The following is a 22,418-nucleotide window of genomic DNA, read 5'->3' as shown; positions in this document are numbered from 1 at the left end:
ACTGATAAAGTATTTCTTAAGCTATGTCACACTATTTCACTTTTTTAAGGGTTTCTCAATAACGAGCCATCTATTAATTTTTAAATTCGAAACTATTTAGCGCTTATGATTTCATATTTCTTCAGATTTCCCAACACGTGATATACAACGCTCTGATAAATTCAAATATATTGGCTGATGTGGAAACGTTTCGTTATTCTCTCAAATAAGTTTATGCACTGCCACTTCTATTTCTTAAAAATTTAACTTTTTACAATCGATGTATCGATATTTTTAGTTGAAATTTTTCACCTCTAATAAGTACGTGCGTGTGGTGTAGGGCTCAGTTCGGCATTTAGTTTTGTTAATTCTTAATTGTGTTTTTCTTTATTGAACATTAAATAGAAAAAATTGTTGTACAGAATTTAAATATGTACTTCATATGAAGAATTACGCAACCATCAAATTTTCAAAGATAAATTGGGTAAATTGTAAAATTTTGCGCTTTGGCCTAATCCACTATAGGGAAGCGTCTAGTTCCAGCATTGCCAGGCAAAAATAATATTGTTAGGTATATAGAGTATTTCATGTCTCTGCTGTATTTAGTATTTTGCAACGCATAACGCATAAGTAGACAAATAGTTGGTATATTCATACTCTTTCAGGTGTAAGCATTTGTGCTCGCTTTTCTTATTATTTATTTATTCATTTTTAGTAGGGGGTATACACTTTTTAGACATTCACAGTCAAATTCATTAACTCGATCTATCTAGAGTAGAAAGTATACGATGTATTACTTGAATTCTTAAATCAAACTATTTTGAGGATAAGCAGTGCTCTAATTCACAGAAGTTAAACTGTACAAGTGATAGTTGTGAGTTTTAAAATATTGCCCGGATTCTTTGTTAATGGTTTGAAAGGTGTTGCATTCAAGAATCTAAAAACTAAGTATGTTTTTTAATCCTAATAATAAACCTAAACTTGTAATTTCGCAGGTGAACTACACTCCGTGAAAGGAAATGCAGATATAACTTGTAACTGTATACAATAATCCAGTTATATATATTTTCAAAACGATAAATTTCTGACCATAATATGGAAGGCTCAGACTTTGTGGCTCCAGCTTTTTCTTCAGGAGAACGAATATCGGCATCTGATCTAAATACGGAGCATATTCTTCAAGCTGAGAATCACGGTTTTGAAAATCGGATTTCTATGGATATAGATGTCCCTGATGGGCACCAGCAGGACAGCAACTTAACCGGGTTTCGGTGGAAGCGCGTTCTTAACCCAACCGGACCGCAGCCCCGCCCGAGACATGGACACCGTGCGATAAACATCAAAGAGCTCATGGTCGTCTTCGGCGGCGGAAACGAAGGAATTGTTGACGAGTTGCACGTCTATAATACTGGTAAATAAATTGGGACAGATGCGGTCTGCTCAGATGTACAGTGGCTCGCATTTCGGGCAGTTGGCAAATCAAAGTTCAAGTCGGTATTGCTGCTAAACTAAGAAAGATAACAGGAAAATTTAAACGCACTATTTAAACTAGGAATATTGACATATTCAATAAACAATAACCATTAATCATAACTATAGAAACGAACAAAAAAAATGTATAGGCTTCTTTTATGCCGCAGCCAATTTCGTGTAGTTTTTTTCTTAACTTTTTACCGCTTATTTAAAGTTAATATTTTGTATGTAATTTTTTTTAGTTCAGGACATCTTTGAGGCAATTTCCCATGAAAAAAAAATTATTTTTTAATGGTTTTCACTGAAATTCTTCACCATTCCTCCAAGATAACCCTGTTTAGGTAGTTTTTGATGGAAATCTTCCTTTTCCTTAAGGCTTTGTCTAATTTTGTGCATACATTTTTGATCACATTTAAGTCTGGACTTAAAGGAATTTAAAGGAACGTATTGCCATCCACTATACTTGGATACTACTATCTTGGATACGGTTGTCCCAAACGATCCCTTATATAATATATTGCAATTTGATTGGGCTTACGGACACCATTTCTCCAATACCCCGCTGACTTATTTCACTTTTAATGTGTTTGAGAACACATGGATGTGCCAAGTGGCCTTTCGGTGATATCCCGGAATGATTACATTAAAGTGCGTTCAAGCACAGAATCCCATAGAATATATTATGTATAAGTATTCAAAACGTTAAAAAAAAAAAAATCATTTAATTTGGGACTAGTTTCACCATTTTTTGGATATAAACATACTGCACGAAATAAGCTGCGGCATAAAAAAAAGCTTATATTTTGGTTTTTTTTTATCTTTCTGTTTTATTGAGCTAATTTAGAAAATTGTTTTTTTTTTTGTATTTAAAATTTAAAAATTCAGTGTTAAAATACCCCATTTACATTTTTTTGAAACCTCCAAAGCTGCGAGTCACTGTATGTAGAATCGTATTCGGTAAGCCGAATTTCTAAAAACGAGAACAGTATATCAACATTGTAAGGATAGGATGTGTGAGCACTCGCTCGATTGGCTCAAATATTTATTTTAATCAAAACATACATTAGCAAAGAGTTGTTACTTAATTTTTAAAATGTTTAAGATTTTAGATAAATATTAAACTTTTTTTGAGTGTAAAGTCTGCATTATGAAAAGTTTTGAATAAATTAACATGTTAAAGGAAAAAAGGAACGACATAAGAGTGATAACATTTCTATATAAAACTTCTAGCATCAGTTCAGTTCTATAAAATGTACGTAATACATTTTGCGTTATAATTTATCTAGAAACGAAGTCTTGTCCTTGTAGAAAGAATAGCGCAAGCATGTTAGATTGACAAGAAAAATGTTACAGTGAATTTATAATATTCAAAAAGGTAATACAAATTTAGTAAACTAGCATGGAAAAATAAAAATTTCTCAGTTTCTCGAGAATATTATACCTGTTACTTAGCTAATGGGAGTGCGAAAATTTCACCTTTTTTTTGGTGATAGGCATTGACAAACAAAAATAATAAAATGAAGAAAAATAAACAAAAGAATTGTATGTGTGGGCGTTAGAGTAGGAGTGGCCAAAATGTTTTTATTATATCGATAGGCATTGCAAAAACAAAAAATTAAAATGAAAAAGGTTTCAACACATTTTCCAAAACTTTAGGCGTAGAAGTTTTAAGCGTGAAAATATGGGCTTTCCGCTAGAATTTGGCAAGACAAATAATGAATTTAAAAAAAGGCAAAATATTTTTAAAATTGTGAGACTGTCGGTCCGTTCTTCCGGATGAACGTCCAGTTATTTAATTCTTAAGACATCAAACAAATTAGTCTTCCAAACATAGAGACGTATAAATTCAATGTATTTGTATTTGTTCACATATTTTCGTTTTTTAATTAAAGTTACTAATCAGTGGTACGTCCCAGTGCTAAAAGGAGATGTACCGAACGGATGCGCTGCTTATGGATTTGTTGTAGAGGGTACTCGTATGTTTGTTTTTGGGGGAATGATCGAATACGGAAAGTATTCAAACGAGCTCTATGAGCTACAGGCAACTAAATGGGAATGGAGGAAAATGTACCCAGAGTCACCGGACAGTGGGGTGTCACCGTGTCCTCGCTTGGGTCACAGTTTTACAATGGTTGGTGAAAAAATATTTCTCTTTGGCGGACTAGCAAATGAATCAGACGACCCAAAAAATAATATTCCAAAGTAAGTAATATGTGTTCGAAAGAAGGATTGTCATGATTTTTTAATATGCTCCGTAGATACTTAAACGACTTGTACATACTGGATACTCGAGGAGTTCACAGTCATAACGGAAAGTGGATAGTACCTAAAACATATGGGGATAGTCCTCCACCACGAGAGTCACACACAGGCATTTCATTTCCTACTAAAAGCAACGGAAATTTAAATCTTTTGATTTATGGTGGAATGAGTGGTTGCCGCTTGGGAGATTTATGGTTGTTAGAAACAGGTAACATGATTCAATTTTTTTATTTTATGATTTAATTCAATATGTATATACATTATTTAAAGACTCAATGACGTGGTCAAAGCCGAGAACTTCAGGAGAAGCGCCGTTACCGCGCTCGTTGCACAGTTCTACAATGATTGGCAACAAAATGTATGTGTTTGGTGGTTGGGTTCCCTTGGTGATCAATGATTCAAAATCGACAACAGAGCGTGAATGGAAATGTACAAACACTCTTGCTGTCCTTGACTTAGGTAATTATATTTGTCATATTTACTGTAATTATTGTAAGTGTTTATCCATGAGGTCGTTCTGATAGGATTAGAGGATATATCAGACACTTGCATCTAAGTTTATGCAAATGTCTTTAAATTAATTTATTTTAAACTATACTAACTATTCCTAATGATTAATTTCAGAAACAATGAGATGGGACAATATCACATTAGACACTGTAGAGGAAAATGTTCCGCGTGCTCGTGCTGGCCACTGTGCAGTTGGTATTCAAAGTCGTCTATATGTATGGTCAGGTCGTGATGGTTACCGCAAAGCATGGAACAACCAGGTTAGGGTGAGCCATTTTATTTCTGAACACACTTTTTACCTATAGATATTACATAAAAGATTTCCGAATATTTGTCAGTGCTGTAGATTGAACCTTTGTCTCTTAAGTTTCTCTTTATTCTCAACGTATTTCTTGCACATAGCCTGTAAGCGTTTTTCGACGTATGTATATACAAAATAAATATATTACCTTCACAGGTTTGCTGTAAAGACCTGTGGTACTTAGAGGTTTCTAAGCCCCTGTATGCAGTAAAAGTTGCGCTAGTTCGCGCCTCTACTCACGCCTTGGAGCTCTCATGGACGGCGACAACGTTTGCAGCCGCCTACGTTTTGCAAATCCAAAAAATTGAGCAGCCACTAAATACTAGCTCGAAACCGTTAAGCAACAACATTGTTCAACAAGGAACCACGACAACTGCTGAAACTTCTGGAATAAATGTTTCAACAAATAGCTCTGGGAGTGCTATAGGTCTAGGTGTCGAAGCCACTTCTACAGTTTTAAAACTAGAAAAGGAATTTTTGCAACCGACTGGATGTCAACCAGAAACAAATGTTCAACCATCTGTAAATGACTTGTTGCAATCAATTTCACCACCTTCATCGCCAACGGCACGTGCTGATAAGAAAACGCTTTCATCAGGGGATGGAACTCCCTTTAACTTATCAACATCGGTAACTTCAGTGCAGCCTCAAATATCTGTAATCAGTAGTACAGCCGTAGTAACGGGCAACAACACAGCGTCTACAAGTGGCGCCATTAATAGTATATTGCAAAAGTTTCGACCAGCTGTTACTGCTGTAAGAACGTCCACTACTACTACGGTATCTACAGCTACCAGCACGGCAGACACTTTGTCTGTGCGAGTACCAAGTACGATGGCAGCAAACGTTGTTCTCAGCTCCTCCAGTAGTACTTTGCGTATTGTCCCAAGCGTAACTGCATCGCAATCATTACGCCAATCTACTTCTCAAGCAAGTGGCAGCAACTGCAAGAGCAGTTCTGCAGTCAATATATTAAAAACAGCTCTTCCAAGCGTCGCAGTACAATCTCAGCCTGCATTATCGGCCACCACCTCCATTGGTGGAAAGCAGTATTTCATTCAAAAGCCGCTTACACTTGCTCCAAATGTTCAGCTCCAATTTGTTAAGACCAGTGGTGGAATGACTGTTCAAACTCTTCCAAAGGTCAACTTTACAGCTTCAAAAGGAACGCCTCCACATGGCATTTCAATTACAAACCCACAGTTGGCGTCTGGTACTACCCAAATTCAGGTAAGCATGATAAGTATACATATAAAAAAACGGAACTATATATAAAATTAAATAGATTATTTAAAAAATTATGTTTAATCCAGTAAGATAAACTTTAACTACAGTTAATGTTACCTGTAAGTACGTCCTTGTTTATACGAGCTTACCGAAAAGTTTGACTAAGTTAGACCAGGTATGACCACAAAATAAAACAAGAGAGAACGTCTCGACTATAAGATACCCGTTACTGATCTGGTAGGAGTGCGAGAAAGAAATTTAAACATTCTTTGTGTATACCTTTATGATATGTTCATTTAATTTTGAAAATTAAATCACTGTGTCACTTAAAACAACGCAAGTAGATATTTGGTAATTTTTTCCCGATTATTACTAGGGCAGCAATATGATATAGTGCTCTGATTCTGTTTGCTAGCACTTAACCTGGAACCTGGAATAGAAGGAACACTTTTTGGAAGTTTAATGCAGATAGCCTTAAAACTAAGAGACTTGTTTGCGTAGAAATGGGCGGACGGACATAGGGAAAGAACAAACTAGCTTCAGGAGAATATTTACTTTTGCATGCGTTACTATGAATGGTTGGCTAGCGCCATCTCTCGTAAAGCGTTACGAATGAATTCCAACACCTAGTAAATATGTGGTTTTATGGAATGAAATGACCGATTCTACCAAATACTTTTCACAACTGCTTTTATTATAAATTTGATGACTCGCATTCATTGCTAATTCTGTCAATGTTCTGTCAATTCTGTCCTAGCTCTCATTCAAATATCTGATGGCCACCACACCCTTAGCATTTTCTTCGGTTTAGCGAAGTGGCTCAATGGTTGCTCGTGCCAATTTTCTTTCATCGAAAGATACTCTTATTTCTCATATCCTACCGAAGATTGGTTATATTTATACAAATCTTTCAAGTTCGTCAGCTCTAATTTCATGTCACATGTACCCTGTGCATACGAGTTTTCGTATAGGCTGTTAGAAAACGAGCAGGGCAGTATGCTTGAGTGATCGCCTGTGAATAGTTCGAAACGCGCTGCGCTCTAATGGCAGAAGAAGAGAATTCGACATCAGAAGTGGGATCGGGCCCTATACCTTCAACAGTAGATGGACCATGGCGTACAATTATGGAACTACAAAATAAAAATTTAATTGAACTTGTGCGGGCCATACAAACAACGGCATATGATGCGGGGCAAAGTAAAGCGGTGCAACTACCCAAATTCAACCCAGACAAGGCAGGCGCAATCGCTTCATCGTGGTGTAATACCGTTGAAATTATTTTGAAAGAAATTGCATTAAAAGGCAGCGCGCTGGTAGTGGCATTAAGTTCAGCACTAGAGGGCAGCGCTTCGCAATGGCTCTCCCAAGTGTGTTACGCTGACATGACCTGGCTCGAGTTTAAAGAACTGTTTATCCATCGCTTTGACACTGTAGAAACACCAGCCGCCATGTTGCTAAGTATGTTGTCTAAACGACCGACTGACGGCGAATTGCGCCAAATGGAAACTGAAGAAATTGCTGTGTCCGTCACTCTCGCGTTGCTGGCAAATGTTGATAACCGTTTGCAGCGTTTAAGTTTTACATCAAATGTTCAAACCAGAGGCGATTTACAGTCCGAATTGAAAGCGTTCACTTTTAATAAACGGAAAAATGGTTCCACGGAGCAACAAACAGAAACTTATTCTAAACGGCAAAAGCAGTCATCTATAGAGTGTCATTTCTGCGGAAAATTCGGACACAAAATGATTGAATGCAGATTTAGGAAACAACAAAATCAGTTTGCCAACGACAAAGAACGACATGACAGACACGATGGTCATCAACGCGGAAAATCAAGTGTAACTTGCTACAAGTGCGGTGAACAGGGTCACATATCTATCCAATGTGCAAAGAAGGAAGCTGATGGGAGCAAAACATCCAACCGAGAAAAGCGAGTGGAGCAGTGCAGTGTTGCAGCACCTAAGGGATTCTTAAATCATAGAGGCCAAATTTTCGAAATCACGTTTGATTCTGGAGCTAAATGCTCGCTGCTGAAAGAAAAGCTAAGTACTACATTTTCTGGTAAAAGATTTAATAATATTGTTATGTTAAAAGCATAGGCAGTAATGGAATATGTAGTACTTTGAATTGCATTGCATTAAAATTTTGTTTTATGTAAAAGGCGATGATCATATGCAGAACGATATTGTTATTGGTCGCGAAATATTAAATCAGGGTTTTGATATTGTCATTTCGTCAAACCAATTTAAAATTTCGACAACCAAAATAATTAATTTGTGTACCATCAGTGATTCAGCCGATATTGATACTGAACTTGATGAACAAGATAAAATAAAACTACATTCATTGTTGGCAAAGTACTCAAATTCTCTTATAAAGGGTATCCCATGTACTAAGGTTAAAGTTGGCGAAATGAAAATAAGATTAATTGATCCAAGAAAGACAGTTCAAAGAAGGCCATATCGATTAAGCCCATGCGAGCGAGATTTAGTTCGAGAAAAAATTAACGAATTGCTGAAATGCAATATAATTAGACCAAGCTGTTCACCTTATGCAAGCCCTATATTGCTGGTAAAGAAAAAAAAATGGTTCGGATAGGCTTTGTGTTGACTATAAGGAGTTAAATTCAAACACAGTCGCTGATAAATACCCTCTGCTACTTATACAGGATCAAATAAGTAGACTTCGAGGAGCTTATTATTTTACATGCTTAGATATGGCTAGTGGTTACTACCAAATTCCCTTAAATGCGGATTCAATTGAGTATACAGCGTTTGTGACACCCGATGGCCAGTATGAGTTTTTATCTATGCCTTTCGGGCTTAAAAATGCGCCGTCGGTATTTCAACGTTTAGCAAGCGAGCAAGCGCTCGGGGATCCTGCAAATTCTTATGTTATCGTCTATATGGACGACATCATGATAACTACATCAACACAATGTGAGGCGTTAGAAAGATTACAAATTGTTCTAGATGTTCTGACAGAGGCCGGGTTTTCATTCAACATTACGAAGTGTTCCTTCTTGAAAACATCGGTTCAATATTTAGGCTACAATGTTAGTGCTGGCGAAATTCGCCCAAACCCTCAGAAAATGGTTGCGTTGACTGCTCTCCCGCCTCCAAACTCAGTCACATCGCTTAGGCAATTTATTGGATTAGCAACTTATTTCAAACAGTTTATTAAGGGATTTTCACAGTTGATGAAACCGTTATAATATATTTATTAACGTCAGACAAAAATAAATTTATTTGGAAAGCGGAACATGAACAGATACGGAAAAAGGTTATTTCTACTCTTACTGATAAACCAGTCCTTGTTATTTTTGACCCAAAATATCCAATTGAGTTGCATACGGATGCAAGTTGCAGTGGCTATGGTGCAATTTTATTACACAAAATTAACGACAAGCCCCAGGTAATAGAATACTATAGCAAAGCTACTACACCTGCAGAGTCAAGATACCACTCGTACGAGCTGGAAACTTTAGCTGTTGTAAACTCCATCAAATATTTTCGGCATTATTTGTTGGGTAGGAACTTTACTGTTTTCACTGACTGTAACTCTTTAAAGGCGTCAAGAAATAAACAAGATTTGACCCCTAGAGCCCAACGTTGGTGGGCTTATTTGCAATCATGTACATTTGAAATTCAGTATACAGAAGGGAAAAGAATGGCACATGTTGACTTTTTGTCAAGAAATCCTATCTCACCGAAGTCTACTAATGCTGTAAAGGTGATTGAAGAGAAGAGAGTTAACTTAGCCGAAATTTCAAGCAACTGGCTCATTGCTGAACAGCGTCGAGACTCGGACATAGCCGAAATCATGAGCAAATTAAAAGATTGTTCTCTTGCTGAAGATATTGCGAAAACCTATGAACTAAGGGCAGAAGTTCTTTACCGAAAAATACAGAGAAATGGCAGAACACGCTGTTTACCAGTGATACCGCGTTCCTTCAAATGGTCTGTTATAAACCAGGTGCATGAGTCAATAATGCATTTAGGTTGGGAAAAGACACTAGATAAAGTTTACGATTTTTATTGGTTTGACAATATGTCAAAATATGTTAGAAAATTTGTTGACATTGTATCACATGCAAAATGTCCAAATCAAACTCAGGAAAAATTCAGGCCGAATTGCATCCAATCCCAAAAGTCAATATTCCTTGGCACACTATACACATCGATATAACAGGGAAATTAAGTGGCAAGAGTGACCAGAAGGAGTATGTTATTGTTCAAGTAGACGCTTTTACCAAGTATGTCTACCTTAGTCATAGCCTTAAATTAGACAGTGAGAGTTGCATAAAAGCTGTTCAATCGGCTGTTTCGTTGTTTGGAGTACCAAACCGAATAATAGCTGACCAGGGAAGGTGTTTTACGGGTGCAAAGTTTAGTCAATTCTGTTCAGATCAGAAAATAAACTTGCATTTGATTGCCACCGGGGCTAGCCGAGTTAATGGTCAAGTTGAACGAACCATGAGCACCTTGAAAAATATGTTAACGGCGGTTGAAACTGGAACGCAGTCTTGGCTGGACGTGTTAGGGGAGGTGCAGTTGGCAATCAATTGTACAACTAACCGTGTGACGAAGGCAAGTCCTCTTGAAATGTTATTGGGAAAAGTAGCACGCCCATTAGGATTACTTCCACCTGGTGACATAGAAAATTATGTTGATCTGTCAAATGTAAGAGCACAAGCTGAAAAGAATGTTTTAGCCACGGCAGTTTATGACAAAGAACGATTTGATAAAAATAAGGCTAAAGTTCTTAGACACAAAGTAGGAGATTTTGTGCTACTTAAAAGCGAAGAGAGGCATGAAACCAAGTTGAGTCCAAAATTCAAGGGGCCTTTTGAAATAATACAGAGTCTGGAGGGTGACAGGTACACTTTAAAGTCCCTAACCAATAAAAGAAATTATAAATATGCACATGAAGATTTGAGAAAAATGCCAGAGGGGCAAGTGCCCGAGGAGTTGAATGTGTGTGAAGAGAGCGAAAATGAAAATGTTGAAGCCACTGAAGAAAGTGAAGCACACCAATAAAGGTGATGAAAGATTTACTGCTGGCCAAAGAAAATGGCAGAGTAACAAGACCAGATAAATAATGCAAGCACAAGTGCAAAACAAACTGATGTTTGTTTTGATCATGGCGTGTGGGGCATTGAGTTTGTAATGTTGAATGAAGAAGAATAATTGATTTTGTTAAAAATTACATTATAGTAAGAATTATGTCAAGATACTGGTTAAGAAGGCTTGATACTGTTTTGTGAAATTAACTTGATAAGGAAATATTAAATCTTTTGTTTATAAAAAAAAAAAAAAAACAAATAAATAATAATAAAATTATAAAAAAGGCAATTGAATGGAACACGAGGTCGTGTTAGAGTCAGGATGGCCGTGTCGGAGTATAAAGATTATGCATGAACTTGAATTATTTCATCATATTATGTTTTGAGTCTGCAAGAACCGTTGGAGCGGGGCCGCCGAGTGTGGTTCGAGTTTTCGTATAGGCTGTTAGAAAACGAGCAGGGCAGTATGCTGGAGTGATCGCCTGTGAATAGTTCGAAACGCGCTGCGCTCTAATGGGAGACGAAGAGAATTCGACATATACACCAAAAATTCATGCATTCATTTTTGCAGATATGTAGGAGTGTTAAGAAAAGTATTTAATATCATAATTTTAAGCATAAAAATAAAAAATTATATGCTACACGCAGTTTCCCTTTTCAAGTGCTGCTTAGCCACCTAAATTTCACAGAGTTACCACAGATCCTACTCAAGTTTTCTCGCATTTTGTCTGAATTCATAGACAACATTCGTGTGTTAGAGGATAGAATTGTTGCCACAAGGCCCACAAACCGACCAAAACTGTCATGCACTTCTAAAAAGTTTCTTGATATGCCAGAGAAAAGTCTAAATTTGTCGTTCTCACATCCACTAGCTTAGTAAGGGGTATCTGATAGTCGTTGAACTTGATTATTGCGTTCTGTTTTGTTTTATAATTATATTGTAAACTCTATTGCGTTAATAGATTAATTATTTAATTATAAAGATTGGTTTCACTCGTTATCTGCATATAATCTATTATGTGTCTTGTGAAATGTTGACATTGCAAATATATTGACTCCATGATTTGTAAGTGCTTCTCCCATTTCCGTTTTTCCTAATCGTATTGTGTTGAGAAAGTTATGATGATCTTTACTCAGAAGTTTTCTACCCACGAAAGAAGACATTTGCGGTAATCAGTATCCAGCCGCAAATCTACGCAAACTAATCTGTCTGCTTGCAAGCTATCTGCAAGAATCTTTTCCAAAAGTCTTCATTTTATTGCAGTTAGTACCATTTTTTAGAAAGTATATCAGTTCGCTTTCAATTTAATCAAAATCGAATGACTACATAACGTAGCTACCATAGAAACTATCTATAACTATAAGTTTATACTATAGTTTCGATGTTATAAATAAAGAGTTTCTTATTATTATTCTACTAGGTTTCCAAGGTTTACTAACCATATTTATATTTCTTATTTGCCAGGGATCGACATTGACCGGAAATCAACTTCAAAAACCCATTGTGTCCGGAAACGTCATAAAGCTTGTATCGCCACATACGATGGCCAGTGGTAAATTAATTATGAAGAATTCAAACATCTTACAAATGGGCAAAGTAACGTCAAACGTAATGGGTGGAAAACCAGCATTTGTTATAACTAATAAACAAGGAACGTCCTTGGGAAACCAGCAGATCATTATTGTAACCACTGGTGGCAGCGTGCGATCCGTACCAGCTAGCACAGTTATGACAAGTGCTGGTGGCTCTGCATCAGGGACGAATATTGTTAGTATAGTTAGCTCAACGTCGACCACGCCGAGTCCACTTCAGGCATTAAGTGGACAAAAAACTTTAATATCCAACCAAAGTGGAGTTAAGATGCTGCGAAATATATCATCGGTACAAGGATCATCTTCAATGTCTTTTGGGCAAAAGCAAAGTGGCACTCCCATTCACCAAAAAACAGCATTGTATATAGGAGGCAAAGCTGTTACTGTTATGAGCACCAATGCAAGTATGGTTGCTTCTGGAAATATCTCAAATAAAGTTATGGTACTACCAGGAACCAGCTCGAATAATTCTCCTGCTTCTACAACGGCGCTGAGTGCCAGAAAAAGCTTTGTTTTCAATGCCGGAGGTAGCCCTCGCGCCGTCACTATAGCAACTAAAAGCGTTAATGCAAAATGTATCCCCCAAGCACAAATTAATAATCATTCAGTCGCCTCTATGAAAGACAACGATCCAATGGATGATATTATTGAGCAGTTGGATGGAGCCAGAGATCTGTTAAAGCTTTCCGAAAGTGAAGCTCAGCCTGGATCGAAGGAAAATGATAATAATAGTGACAACGCAACGTCTTCATCTGCGTCTGCTTCCCTTCATACCGGAGGTGATATGACAGGCTCATCGAGAGCTCAAAACCCTACAGTAACGGATCAGCCGGTTGATATTATTGAAGATGTATCCGGTGTGAGCAGCACAACTGACGTTAACGAAACTACAATCTTAAGTTCTGATACAATAGAATCGCTTAAGATATCGGAGAAGGAACACGGTGATGTGGAATCAATGGTACGTGCATATGTATTTTTAACACGAGGTAAAAGGGTATACTAGATTCGTTGAAAAGTATGTAACAGGTAGAAGGAAGCGTTTGCGACTGTATAAGGTATATATATTCTTGATCAGGATTAATAAGCGAGGTCGGTCTGGCCATGTTCGTCTGTCTGTCCGTCCGTATGAACGTCGAGATTTCATGAGCTATAAAAGCTCTTCGGTTCGCTGACTTAGATTATTTCGGCGAGGTCGGTCTGGCCATGTTCGTCTGTCTGTCCGTCCGTATGAACGTCGAGATTTCATGAGCTATAAAAGCTCTTCGGTTCGCTGACTTAGATTATTTCGGTTGATCTTTGATTTGTTTACTGGACTCAATACTCTTTTTATTTCGGTGTAGCCATTCAATCCAGTTTGCAGTGTTTTTGGCTTTATTATTGATTCAGCAGAAAACCATTCGGGATTGTGAGTGATTGGCCGTGCCCGATTTGCATTTAGTGACGCCTTCGTCTTGCTCTGTTTTTTGTAATATATATACATATATATTCAAATCGTTGTGCGAATTCCTTTCTTTTGTACAACTATTTTACTTAAAAGCAAGTTAGGATAAAAATAAAAAACAACCAAGCCGCGTACAATATAGACAGCTGCAGTCAAAATAATAGTAGTGCCCACAACAAACAAACAATCGAAAAATACACCTTTCAAAACGTGTTTACAAATTTTATCAAACAGCATCACAGCCAAATAAAACATTTTAAGTTTAAATTATTAAATCTATGTAATAGTCTTATATTTAATGTTTATTTTAGTATTTTGTTGAATATCCTTTGTTTGCAATAATGAACGCACAGCGCTTATGCATGGAATCAACCAAATTCTGGCATCTCTTTACAGGAATAGAGTTCCTAGTACAGCTTCCCAGAGTTCAAAGCTATTGCAATCCCTGACATTGCTCTCTATTTAATTTACACCAAAAATTCTTAATTGGATTGAGATCGGGTGACTGTGCGGGCCACTTCATAATATCGACTTGATGATTGGCTGCGAACCACTCCTTGCCGAGTTTACTTGTATGCTTTGGTTCATTGTCCTGTTGGAACGTCCAAACAAGTGGCATGTCCACGGAGGCATATGGGAGCATCACGTCGTTTAAAATTTTAACATATAAATAACGGTTCATAATGTTTTTGTCCCAATACACTGGTCCAACTCCGTATTACGAAATACTCGCCCAAATCATAATCGATGAACCACCTTGCTTAACCGTTCTTAATATATATTTTGGAAAGAAAGCATATAAGGGTGGTCGTTTAACAAACTGCTGAGAGCCATGGCCAAACTAAACTATCTTGCACTCATCCGACCACCAAATATTCCTCCACTTCTCCAAAGGCCAATTCAAGTGGTCTCTTGCAAACTTCAAACGTTTGCCTGCATGTTTTTTTGTTAGTACAGGCACTTCTTTTAGACTTTTAGAAATGAAATCTCTGAGACGTCTTCTTATTGTTTCCAAACTAACATTAGGATTACAAGTTTTATTTAGTGCTGCAGCAGACGCGAAAGGCTCGATTCTTGCCTGTCTTGCTAAGCGATCTACTGACCTTTTGTTCAATAACTAGGGCCGACTTCGCATTTTCTTTGCTGATTCATATTTGATAGCATTTCTAATCATAGTAATAGAGCACCCGATAATATTTTGCACTTCGACATAAGTGCTTCTTTATTCTTAGTAGAACAAAAACAAGAAGAAAACCGAAAAAAAACGTTACATTCTTATAGAATAAAGAATTACAGTTATTTGTGTGAAAAAATATTAAAATATGTGAAGGAATAGAGGAAATAATGAGAAATAACGTGTTCCTTCACCGGCACTACTATTATTTTGACAGCAACGGTATATATATATATAGATATACCAGTTACATTATCGGCAAATCTTCGTAAACTTTGAAAAAGGTTGCTGCTTATTAATCTTTTAAATATATGTTTTCTATAGGGTAAAAAATCACCAGCTTTCGATGATTGTCTTCAGCCGACAACTTCGGACACGGAGGCAGCTACCATCCTAACCACAATTAAGTCTGCTGAGGCTTTAGTGCTGGAAACTACGGAAATAAGCAAAGACGCTACCGGATATACTTTAGGTAGTTCCAAAGAAAATCAAGATGAAAATAAAAAGTTTAAACAGCGGCAAGAATCTTCACCGTCACAAAATGTACACCAATTCCAAAATGGTTTGTTTATATTTGTAATACGCTTTATAAGTTCAGAATGTTTTGTATATATTATATTATATTCATACAGTCGATGGCTCACAATTAGAGGCTCTTGCTTCCGCTGCATTACTGCAAGCTGCAACATCAGACGCCACAGCATTGGCTTTGAAAGAATTCATAGAACGTCCGGACAGTGAATCAAATATCAGAAGTAGCAACATTACTGATGTTCAACAAAAGAATGTATGTATAATTTACCAACCTATTGCTTATACATGTTGCTATTTTTATATACAAAACAATTTTTTTCTTTAAATTACATTTTAATAACTGCAATTTTTTCAAAATATTTATTAAAGGTTTGAAAACATTTATGTTTGTTTTTTATATTTTACAGGTTCAATCCACCGTGGCTGTCGTAGTTCCAAACACCTCCCAAATCGAGAACCAAAAATGGCACACAGTAGGCGTGTTCAAGGATCTTTCGCACACAGTAACGAGCTACATTGATTCGAATTGTATTAGTGATTCGCTTCTTAACGGTATAGATGCGGATAATCTTCCAGATTTCAGCAAGTTTCCACGCACCAATTTGGATCCTGGAACGGCTTACCGTTTCAGGTTGAGTGCTATCAATTCTTGCGGACGAGGAGAATGGGGAGAGGTTTGTGATTCACTAATTTTATTGGCGACATTATTCAAGATTTAAAATATGTACTTCTTTTTATTACTTTAAAAATTTAATAGTCATATACATTTCAGTATATTGAATTAATATGTAAAAAAGTATGTAAAATTTAGAAGAGAACTTTCCTACCATATCAGCATTTATATTGTTGGTCAAGATCACTGGGCGAGTTAATCTGCCTAGGACTGTATAAAGCAAAAAAGTTAGGATTAAGCATGCAGTGAACGATAGAAAGATTCTAACGCTAACAGCCTGCAACATGATGACATGGCAAAAATTTTTCAAAATGTTTTGATTTCTTTAATTTTATTTGCTATCTTGCCAATTTCTAATTGGTAAAACAAATAAAACGAAAAATCATCTCAAATTGAGGGTTCGTGGACGTTAGAATAGTGTTTAGACAGATGTTTTGACAGAAATTGGCTAGACAAATAAAAAACAAAAAAAAGTTAAAACATTTTTCAAAAGTATGGGCGTGACAGTTTTTGGCGGATTGTGGACGTGGCAAACACACTACAAATTTACAAAACAAAAAAGAAAAAAAAACGCTTTTCAAAAGTGTAGATGTGTGGTAGTTTTGGGTGGAATCTGCATGCCTAACTGCGTGTTCTAACTTTTATAGTTTCTGAGATCTCGACGTTCATAGATCCCTTTAAAAAATGAAATATATCATAGGGTAGAAAATGCTCCTGTTACATTTAAACGAATCTAGTATACCCTTTTACTCTACGAGTAACTAGTATAAAAATGTACTGTACATCCTATATATTGTTTCCGTATCCTCAGATATCCAGTTTTAAAACCTGTTTACCAGGCTTTCCGGGTGCCCCCTCAGCTATTAAAATTTCGAAGGATGTAAAGGAGGGCGCTCACTTAACATGGGAACCACCACCGGCTCAAAAAACGAAGGAGATAATTGAATATTCAGTATACCTTGCAGTTAAGCCGACTGCCAAGGATAAGGCATTGTCCACTCCACAATTGGCTTTTGTGCGGGTTTATGTCGGTGCGGCAAATCAATGCACAGTGCCGAACGCTTCACTATCCAATGCACATGTGGATTGCTCAAATAAACCAGCAATTATATTCCGGATTGCTGCACGGAATCAAAAGGGATACGGACCTGCCACTCAAGTTAGATGGCTGCAGGGTATTTGATTTAATTTGATTTGATTGTTTAGTTTAAAGTTATTGATTTTTTAAAATCTTGTTTTGCAGATCCCGCGGCAACGAAACAGCAAGCACCCACAGTTACGCCAAATCTAAAACGTGGACAAGAAAAAACCACTATTGGAAGCAGCAACGTAGTAAACACCTTCTGTTCACCACACAAGCGTGGACGCAATGGATTGCATGATTGACATACCGATTAGTAGCATATTCACTTATATATACGCTGAGAAATTATGGCTTCAATGTAAAGCTTGCAATTAGCTTTGCCGTTATTACAGCTTCCAATAGACTCTACACTGATTACAACGATACTTGAATGTTGCGATTAATTCAGTTTTCTAAGAGACTATTAAGTATGTGTGATGCATGTACATTAAGCCAGTTTGAGTTTGCTCAAATGCTGAAAATATTAAATTGATATTGACAATTTTTAGCAAACATTACTTCAAACTGAACATTTATAAATAAAGTTGTAGCAGTGTAAAATATGATGTAATCTACCACGTAGAAACGCCATTGTTTTCTGGTAAATAATAATATATAATAATATCTTTATATTGAACTCTACGACGACCATTTTAAAAAATGCCACTATAGTGTGCATGCTAAACTCCGGAAAAAAAAAAATTATTTTAAAAAACATGTAAAATAATATACAATAATAGTTTTGAAATAAAAACAAGAGAGAATCTTGAGAGATTTTGACGATCGAAGGGCGGAGAGACGGACATTGCCAGATAACTCGGCTAGTGATTCTGATCAAAAAAAATATATATATTTGGAATTTGTATGGTTGTATAGTAATAGTATTAGTACGCCCTTCTACTCTAATAATAACGTTTATAATGATGGCTACCACCCACACCAAAATGACGGAGTGTCGGATTTTGCAAAGAGTTTTTGCTTGTCATTCGACAAGACTTAAATATGTGTTGTGTGTAAATTTACACCGCAACTGCCCCTTCGGACCCAATTTTTAAAATATAATATGACACTCACTGCTCCGCTCCTAAACCTTATATTTTTTGAAGTTGGTTATGATCGGACAACTACAGAAGCTTTTAATATCTTCGTGTATATGTAGACTCGTCTTCGCACACTCCCTTGGCTCGGCTCGTCACTATTTATATTGATTGTTTTGATTTTTTTGATCTGCCGGACTTCATAGCTCTTTTTTAAAGCAGTAAGTAAAGCAGTATTTTTTAAAGCAGCAATTGCAACTACATAATTTGTTTATAGATTAAAATATGTAATTTTTGGTTTTATCAGTTTATATAATATTTGATAACATGAAAATTGTCTTGTTTAGCTGTGAAAGCTTTAAAGTGAAAGAAAACTTATTCAAAACACGCCGACAAACATTAACAAAATTGTAATTGATAAATTGGAATATAATTTGTCTGCCATATGCCCATATGCCGCCTATACGCCGGCGTAGAACATTTATTTGAAAAAAGGAAATGCGCTATAGGAAATGTTGAGTAGAAAATATCCTAGAGCAACCGACTCATTCCCGAAGTAGCGAGTGATGTGTTGAATACATACATTTTTTTATTATCTACTATTTTTTATTTATATTATTTTACTATATTTATATTTCGAGATCTACATGACATGAAAATCAAATGAGCACTGCTGCAGAATCGAATGTCATGAAAGTTCAAAACCGGACGCTGCGCATGATTGCAAATGCGGATTGGTACACCAGAAACGACCACCTAGCTAAGGACCTCCATATTCCCTCTGTCAGAGAACAGATCAACCGCCACTCGAGCCGATACAACGAACGCCTCACAGATCACATCAACCACCTGTCAGCCTCCTCAGAAGAACGCTTAAACAAAGACACCCTGACGATCTCTGGACAGAAATTGGGTTTCCTCTGCTCTGTTTATGTATTGACGTCATATTTTCCCATTTTCTTTTACTTAACGTATTATAGCCATTAAGTCTGATGATCGACGTTTAAACAAATTTATATATTACAATAAAAAAAACAATGTTACTCAATGTACCACTGTGCACCGAAAAGAAAAAAAATTACTGTAAATACCATTATTGTTAACTTTTCCAGTCAGAGCGTCTAATGAACAACTCCTCGTAAAGCGCTCAACAGAAAACCAAAATAAAAGAAAAGTCTGCTGCTCAAAGGGTGCATGATTTTTCGGAACGTAAAAAAAATAAACCGTAAAGAGTTATTGATCAACTAACATTAATCTGAATAGGCCATGCCAACCGATTAGAAATCCTCAAAATTATTTTCACGTCAACAATGTCTTTTATTTGACGGACAAATCGAACTCATGTAATTCTGATCAAGATGAATGTGGTGATGAACTGCGCTATTACCAAGGTCGCTTTTAAGGTAAAAAGAGTTTATGTAAGTTTTTATACCCCTTACTCATTAAGTAAATGAGTAAACTAGATTCGTTGAAGGAAGCGTTTCCATAAAGTATATACTCGTATTTTTTGATAAGGGTCAATAGCCAAGTCGATCTGGCCATATCCGCCCAAAGCTGCCTGGGCGTGGCCTTTAAAAAATGTGATATTTTTTAATTAACATATAAAAAATGTAAATTTGTATAGATTTACCAAAAAACTTTTTGCCACGCCCACTTTAACGCTCACAAGCCGTGTAAAACTCTCACGCCCACACATTTAAAAAATTGTTAAGTTTTTTTTTAAATTTATTTATTGTTTCCCCAATTTCTACCGATATTCCAGAAAATGTTGACATTTCTCGTTTGCACTTCCACTAGCCTGAGTAACGGGTATTTGATAGTCGGGGAACTCGACTACAGCATTCTAACTTGTTTTTATTAGTCTTGTAAATTTCTATCGATTTGCTAAAAAATGTTTGGCCACGCCCTCTCTAACGCCCAAAACGGTCATGCCCACACTTTTGAAAAATGTGATATTTTTTTCACTTTTTTATATATGTACATATGTACCTTGTAAATTTATATTATTTTTCCTAAAAACTTTTTGCCCCGCCCACAATCCGCCCAAAACTGTTCCGCCCACACTTCTGGAACATTTTAACATTTTTTTTAATTTTATTATTTTTCTTTTTGATTCGCAATTTCTACCGATTTCCAGAAAATGATGAAATGATTCTCATTCGCACTTCCACTAGCTAAGTAACGGGTATCTGATAGTCGGGGAACTCGACTATAGCGTTCTCTCTTGTTTTTTATTGGTTAGCTATTCGTGCTCTAAAACATTTGCCCCTTTGACATTTAAAGTCATTACAAAATTCCGTTTGAATGATTTTCGCGCTTTATCTTCACTTATTATAAACGTAAACATAACACGAAAGTTTTTACATTTATTTTTCTGCCGACATTAACGGTAGATGATATTGCACAATGAATAGGGTCGTTTTTAACTTAGGGCATCTTTGCCTATTTAAACTTACATACATACATACATAATCTCATTTACATCAATTGCCATAAATTTATTAATTTATGAATTTATGAATTTAATCATTCACATGCATTTAATCCCATTGTATCATTTGCAATCGACGCAATAGGAAAATCGTTGTACTTGATTTTGTATATATCCTTATTCCACATCCCTAGAGGTATGAATCGCTGTGCCTCAGGAGTCCGATGGTCGTTGATTCTCTTGCTGATTCGAATTCGCATGGAATCGATGTTGTTGGTTTCTGCCTCCACTATTGCCACCAGCATTGCCGTTACTACTCTGGTTTTGATCCGCCTCGCATTTTACGCCGGTGCCTGGACCAGATCCAGTTGCCAGTCGGAACGCCGCTTCGGTATGCGAGCGTAAGATTACTTCAGCCTGGTGCATTCGGAGCGCTGTTTCCGTACTCGGATGGTGGTGGGATGTGTTATGTGTCTGGGGGTGTGGGTGGGTCTGTTGGTTGGTAGGAGTCACGGCGTGCTGCGGGTAGTTTGACGTGTGGTGGTGATGATGATGGTGGTGCTGCTGCTGGTGCTGGTGGAGAACTTCTATCGCATGCATTCCTCCTAAACTCGGGTCCGGCTCGAGTGAACCGCGCATCATATGCACGTTCATGTTCATAGCGATCGACGCGGCAGAGGATGAGTCATTCTGCAAACTTGGCACATTTATATTTGGTGAACTTTGCGAGCGAGAGTTACTATTGCTGGGGTGGGTATGGACTAGTAAATGGGACAACTGTTGCTGCTGGTGCTGCGGAGCCTGCTGCTGTTGATGTGCGTGTGCATGCGGATGGATATGTGGTTGGTGTGCCTGGGTGTGATCGCCATGCTGAAAAATGGATTATAGATTATTATACATTGAATTTGTATAACGAAAGTAAGTAAATCAAAATTTGTATGTCCTATAGCAATTATACGATTGATGTTTAAATGCTAGTACTAGGTCGGTCAGAGTACCTTGATTTCTGGAAATTAAAGACTGATTTATTTAAGACTTCTAAAAACATGGGTGCTTCTACGAAATTTAGCACGTAACAATCCAGTTGGCGAGTTGTTGTAAACAGACAGATAGACCGAAAGACTGAAATTGCTGACCATGCTTCATTTCACATGTTACATATTTTTCAACGAGCTTAGTATACCATTTACTCTACCAGTATACAAATAATTCAAGAGAAATCTCAAATCGTACGTATGTACATAGTATGTATGTACATGTATGTACATAGAATGTAACCTGGTGCCTGGTATATTTTAAGCGGAATTTATTTTGAATTATTTAAATATAATGCAAACTTATTAAGTATATATTCGATTGATATAAGAGTGTAACAAATAGAAGAAGCGTTGTTTCTGTTTAAAACGCTGTTTAAAAGCTTTTTTCACTGTGCGTAAAGCGAACAAATGCGGTTGCTAACTACATATGTATGTACATGTATGTATGTATTTCCCTTTCGCCCCCTCTCCTAGCAGCAAAACGGATTTGTCCAAAAAAAGATATGGTAACCGATTGCTTTCTGACTTCTTTGCAAAATTGTCTGCTTTCTCCTT

General features: G+C 36.8%; 2 protein-coding genes across 15 annotated transcripts in view; one reads left to right on the top strand and one right to left on the bottom strand.

Moving 5' to 3' along the window:
• The first annotated feature begins 244 nt into the window (after positions 1-244).
• Positions 245-18,146, top strand: LOC6555815 (host cell factor). Of its 8 annotated transcripts, none has more exons than XM_026983351.1 (13): positions 245-300; positions 975-1,390; positions 3,345-3,654; positions 3,711-3,922; positions 3,985-4,173; positions 4,339-4,490; positions 4,682-5,755; positions 12,283-13,371; positions 15,353-15,590; positions 15,661-15,815; positions 15,970-16,236; positions 17,047-17,410; positions 17,479-18,146. In XM_026983351.1, the coding sequence occupies exons 2-13, from the start codon at positions 1,075-1,077 to the stop codon at positions 17,619-17,621; spliced, it is 4,509 nt and encodes a 1,502-aa protein (XP_026839152.1). In that variant the 5' UTR covers positions 245-300; positions 975-1,074; the 3' UTR covers positions 17,622-18,146. The 8 variants fall into 8 exon arrangements, with proteins under 8 accessions (XP_026839152.1, XP_026839156.1, XP_026839149.1 ...); XM_026983355.1 differs by having other exon boundaries at positions 265-463; positions 4,339-4,484; XM_026983348.1 differs by having other exon boundaries at positions 265-463.
• A 2,602-nt stretch (positions 18,147-20,748) lies between these two features.
• Positions 20,749-22,418, bottom strand: part of LOC6555814 (zinc finger protein ZXDC) — a 28,138-nt gene continuing 26,468 nt past the window's right edge. For 4 of the 7 annotated variants that reach the window (XM_026983247.1, XM_001982695.3, XM_015153212.2 and 1 more), the window contains one exon: positions 20,749-21,696. In XM_026983247.1, coding sequence (XP_026839048.1) covers positions 21,040-21,696 — 657 coding nt within the window. In that variant the 3' untranslated portion in view covers positions 20,749-21,039. Of the gene's footprint in view, positions 21,697-21,824; positions 22,293-22,418 lie in introns of those variants that run through there. The other 3 variants (XR_003408193.1, XR_003408194.1, XR_003408192.1) reach the window with 3 other exon arrangements.

This window comes from Drosophila erecta, unplaced genomic scaffold (assembly GCF_003286155.1).
Source record: "Drosophila erecta strain 14021-0224.00,06,07 unplaced genomic scaffold, DereRS2 tig00000294-arrow-arrow-pilon, whole genome shotgun sequence".
Taxonomy (NCBI): Eukaryota; Metazoa; Arthropoda; class Insecta; order Diptera; family Drosophilidae; genus Drosophila; species Drosophila erecta.
The sequence above is the reverse complement of the archived record's forward strand: the minus strand, read 5'-3'. Positions and strand labels throughout refer to the sequence as shown.

Coding starts and splice junctions, on each gene's coding strand:
- LOC6555815 (XM_026983351.1), top strand. CDS start 1,075: ATGGAAGGCTCAGACTTTGTGGCTCCAGCTTTTTCTTCAGGAGAACGA. Junction 5,756..12,282: donor CTGGTACTACCCAAATTCAG/GTAAGCATGATA, acceptor CTTATTTGCCAG/GGATCGACATTGACCGGAAA. Junction 15,591..15,660: donor TGTACACCAATTCCAAAATG/GTTTGTTTATAT, acceptor ATATTCATACAG/TCGATGGCTCACAATTAGAG.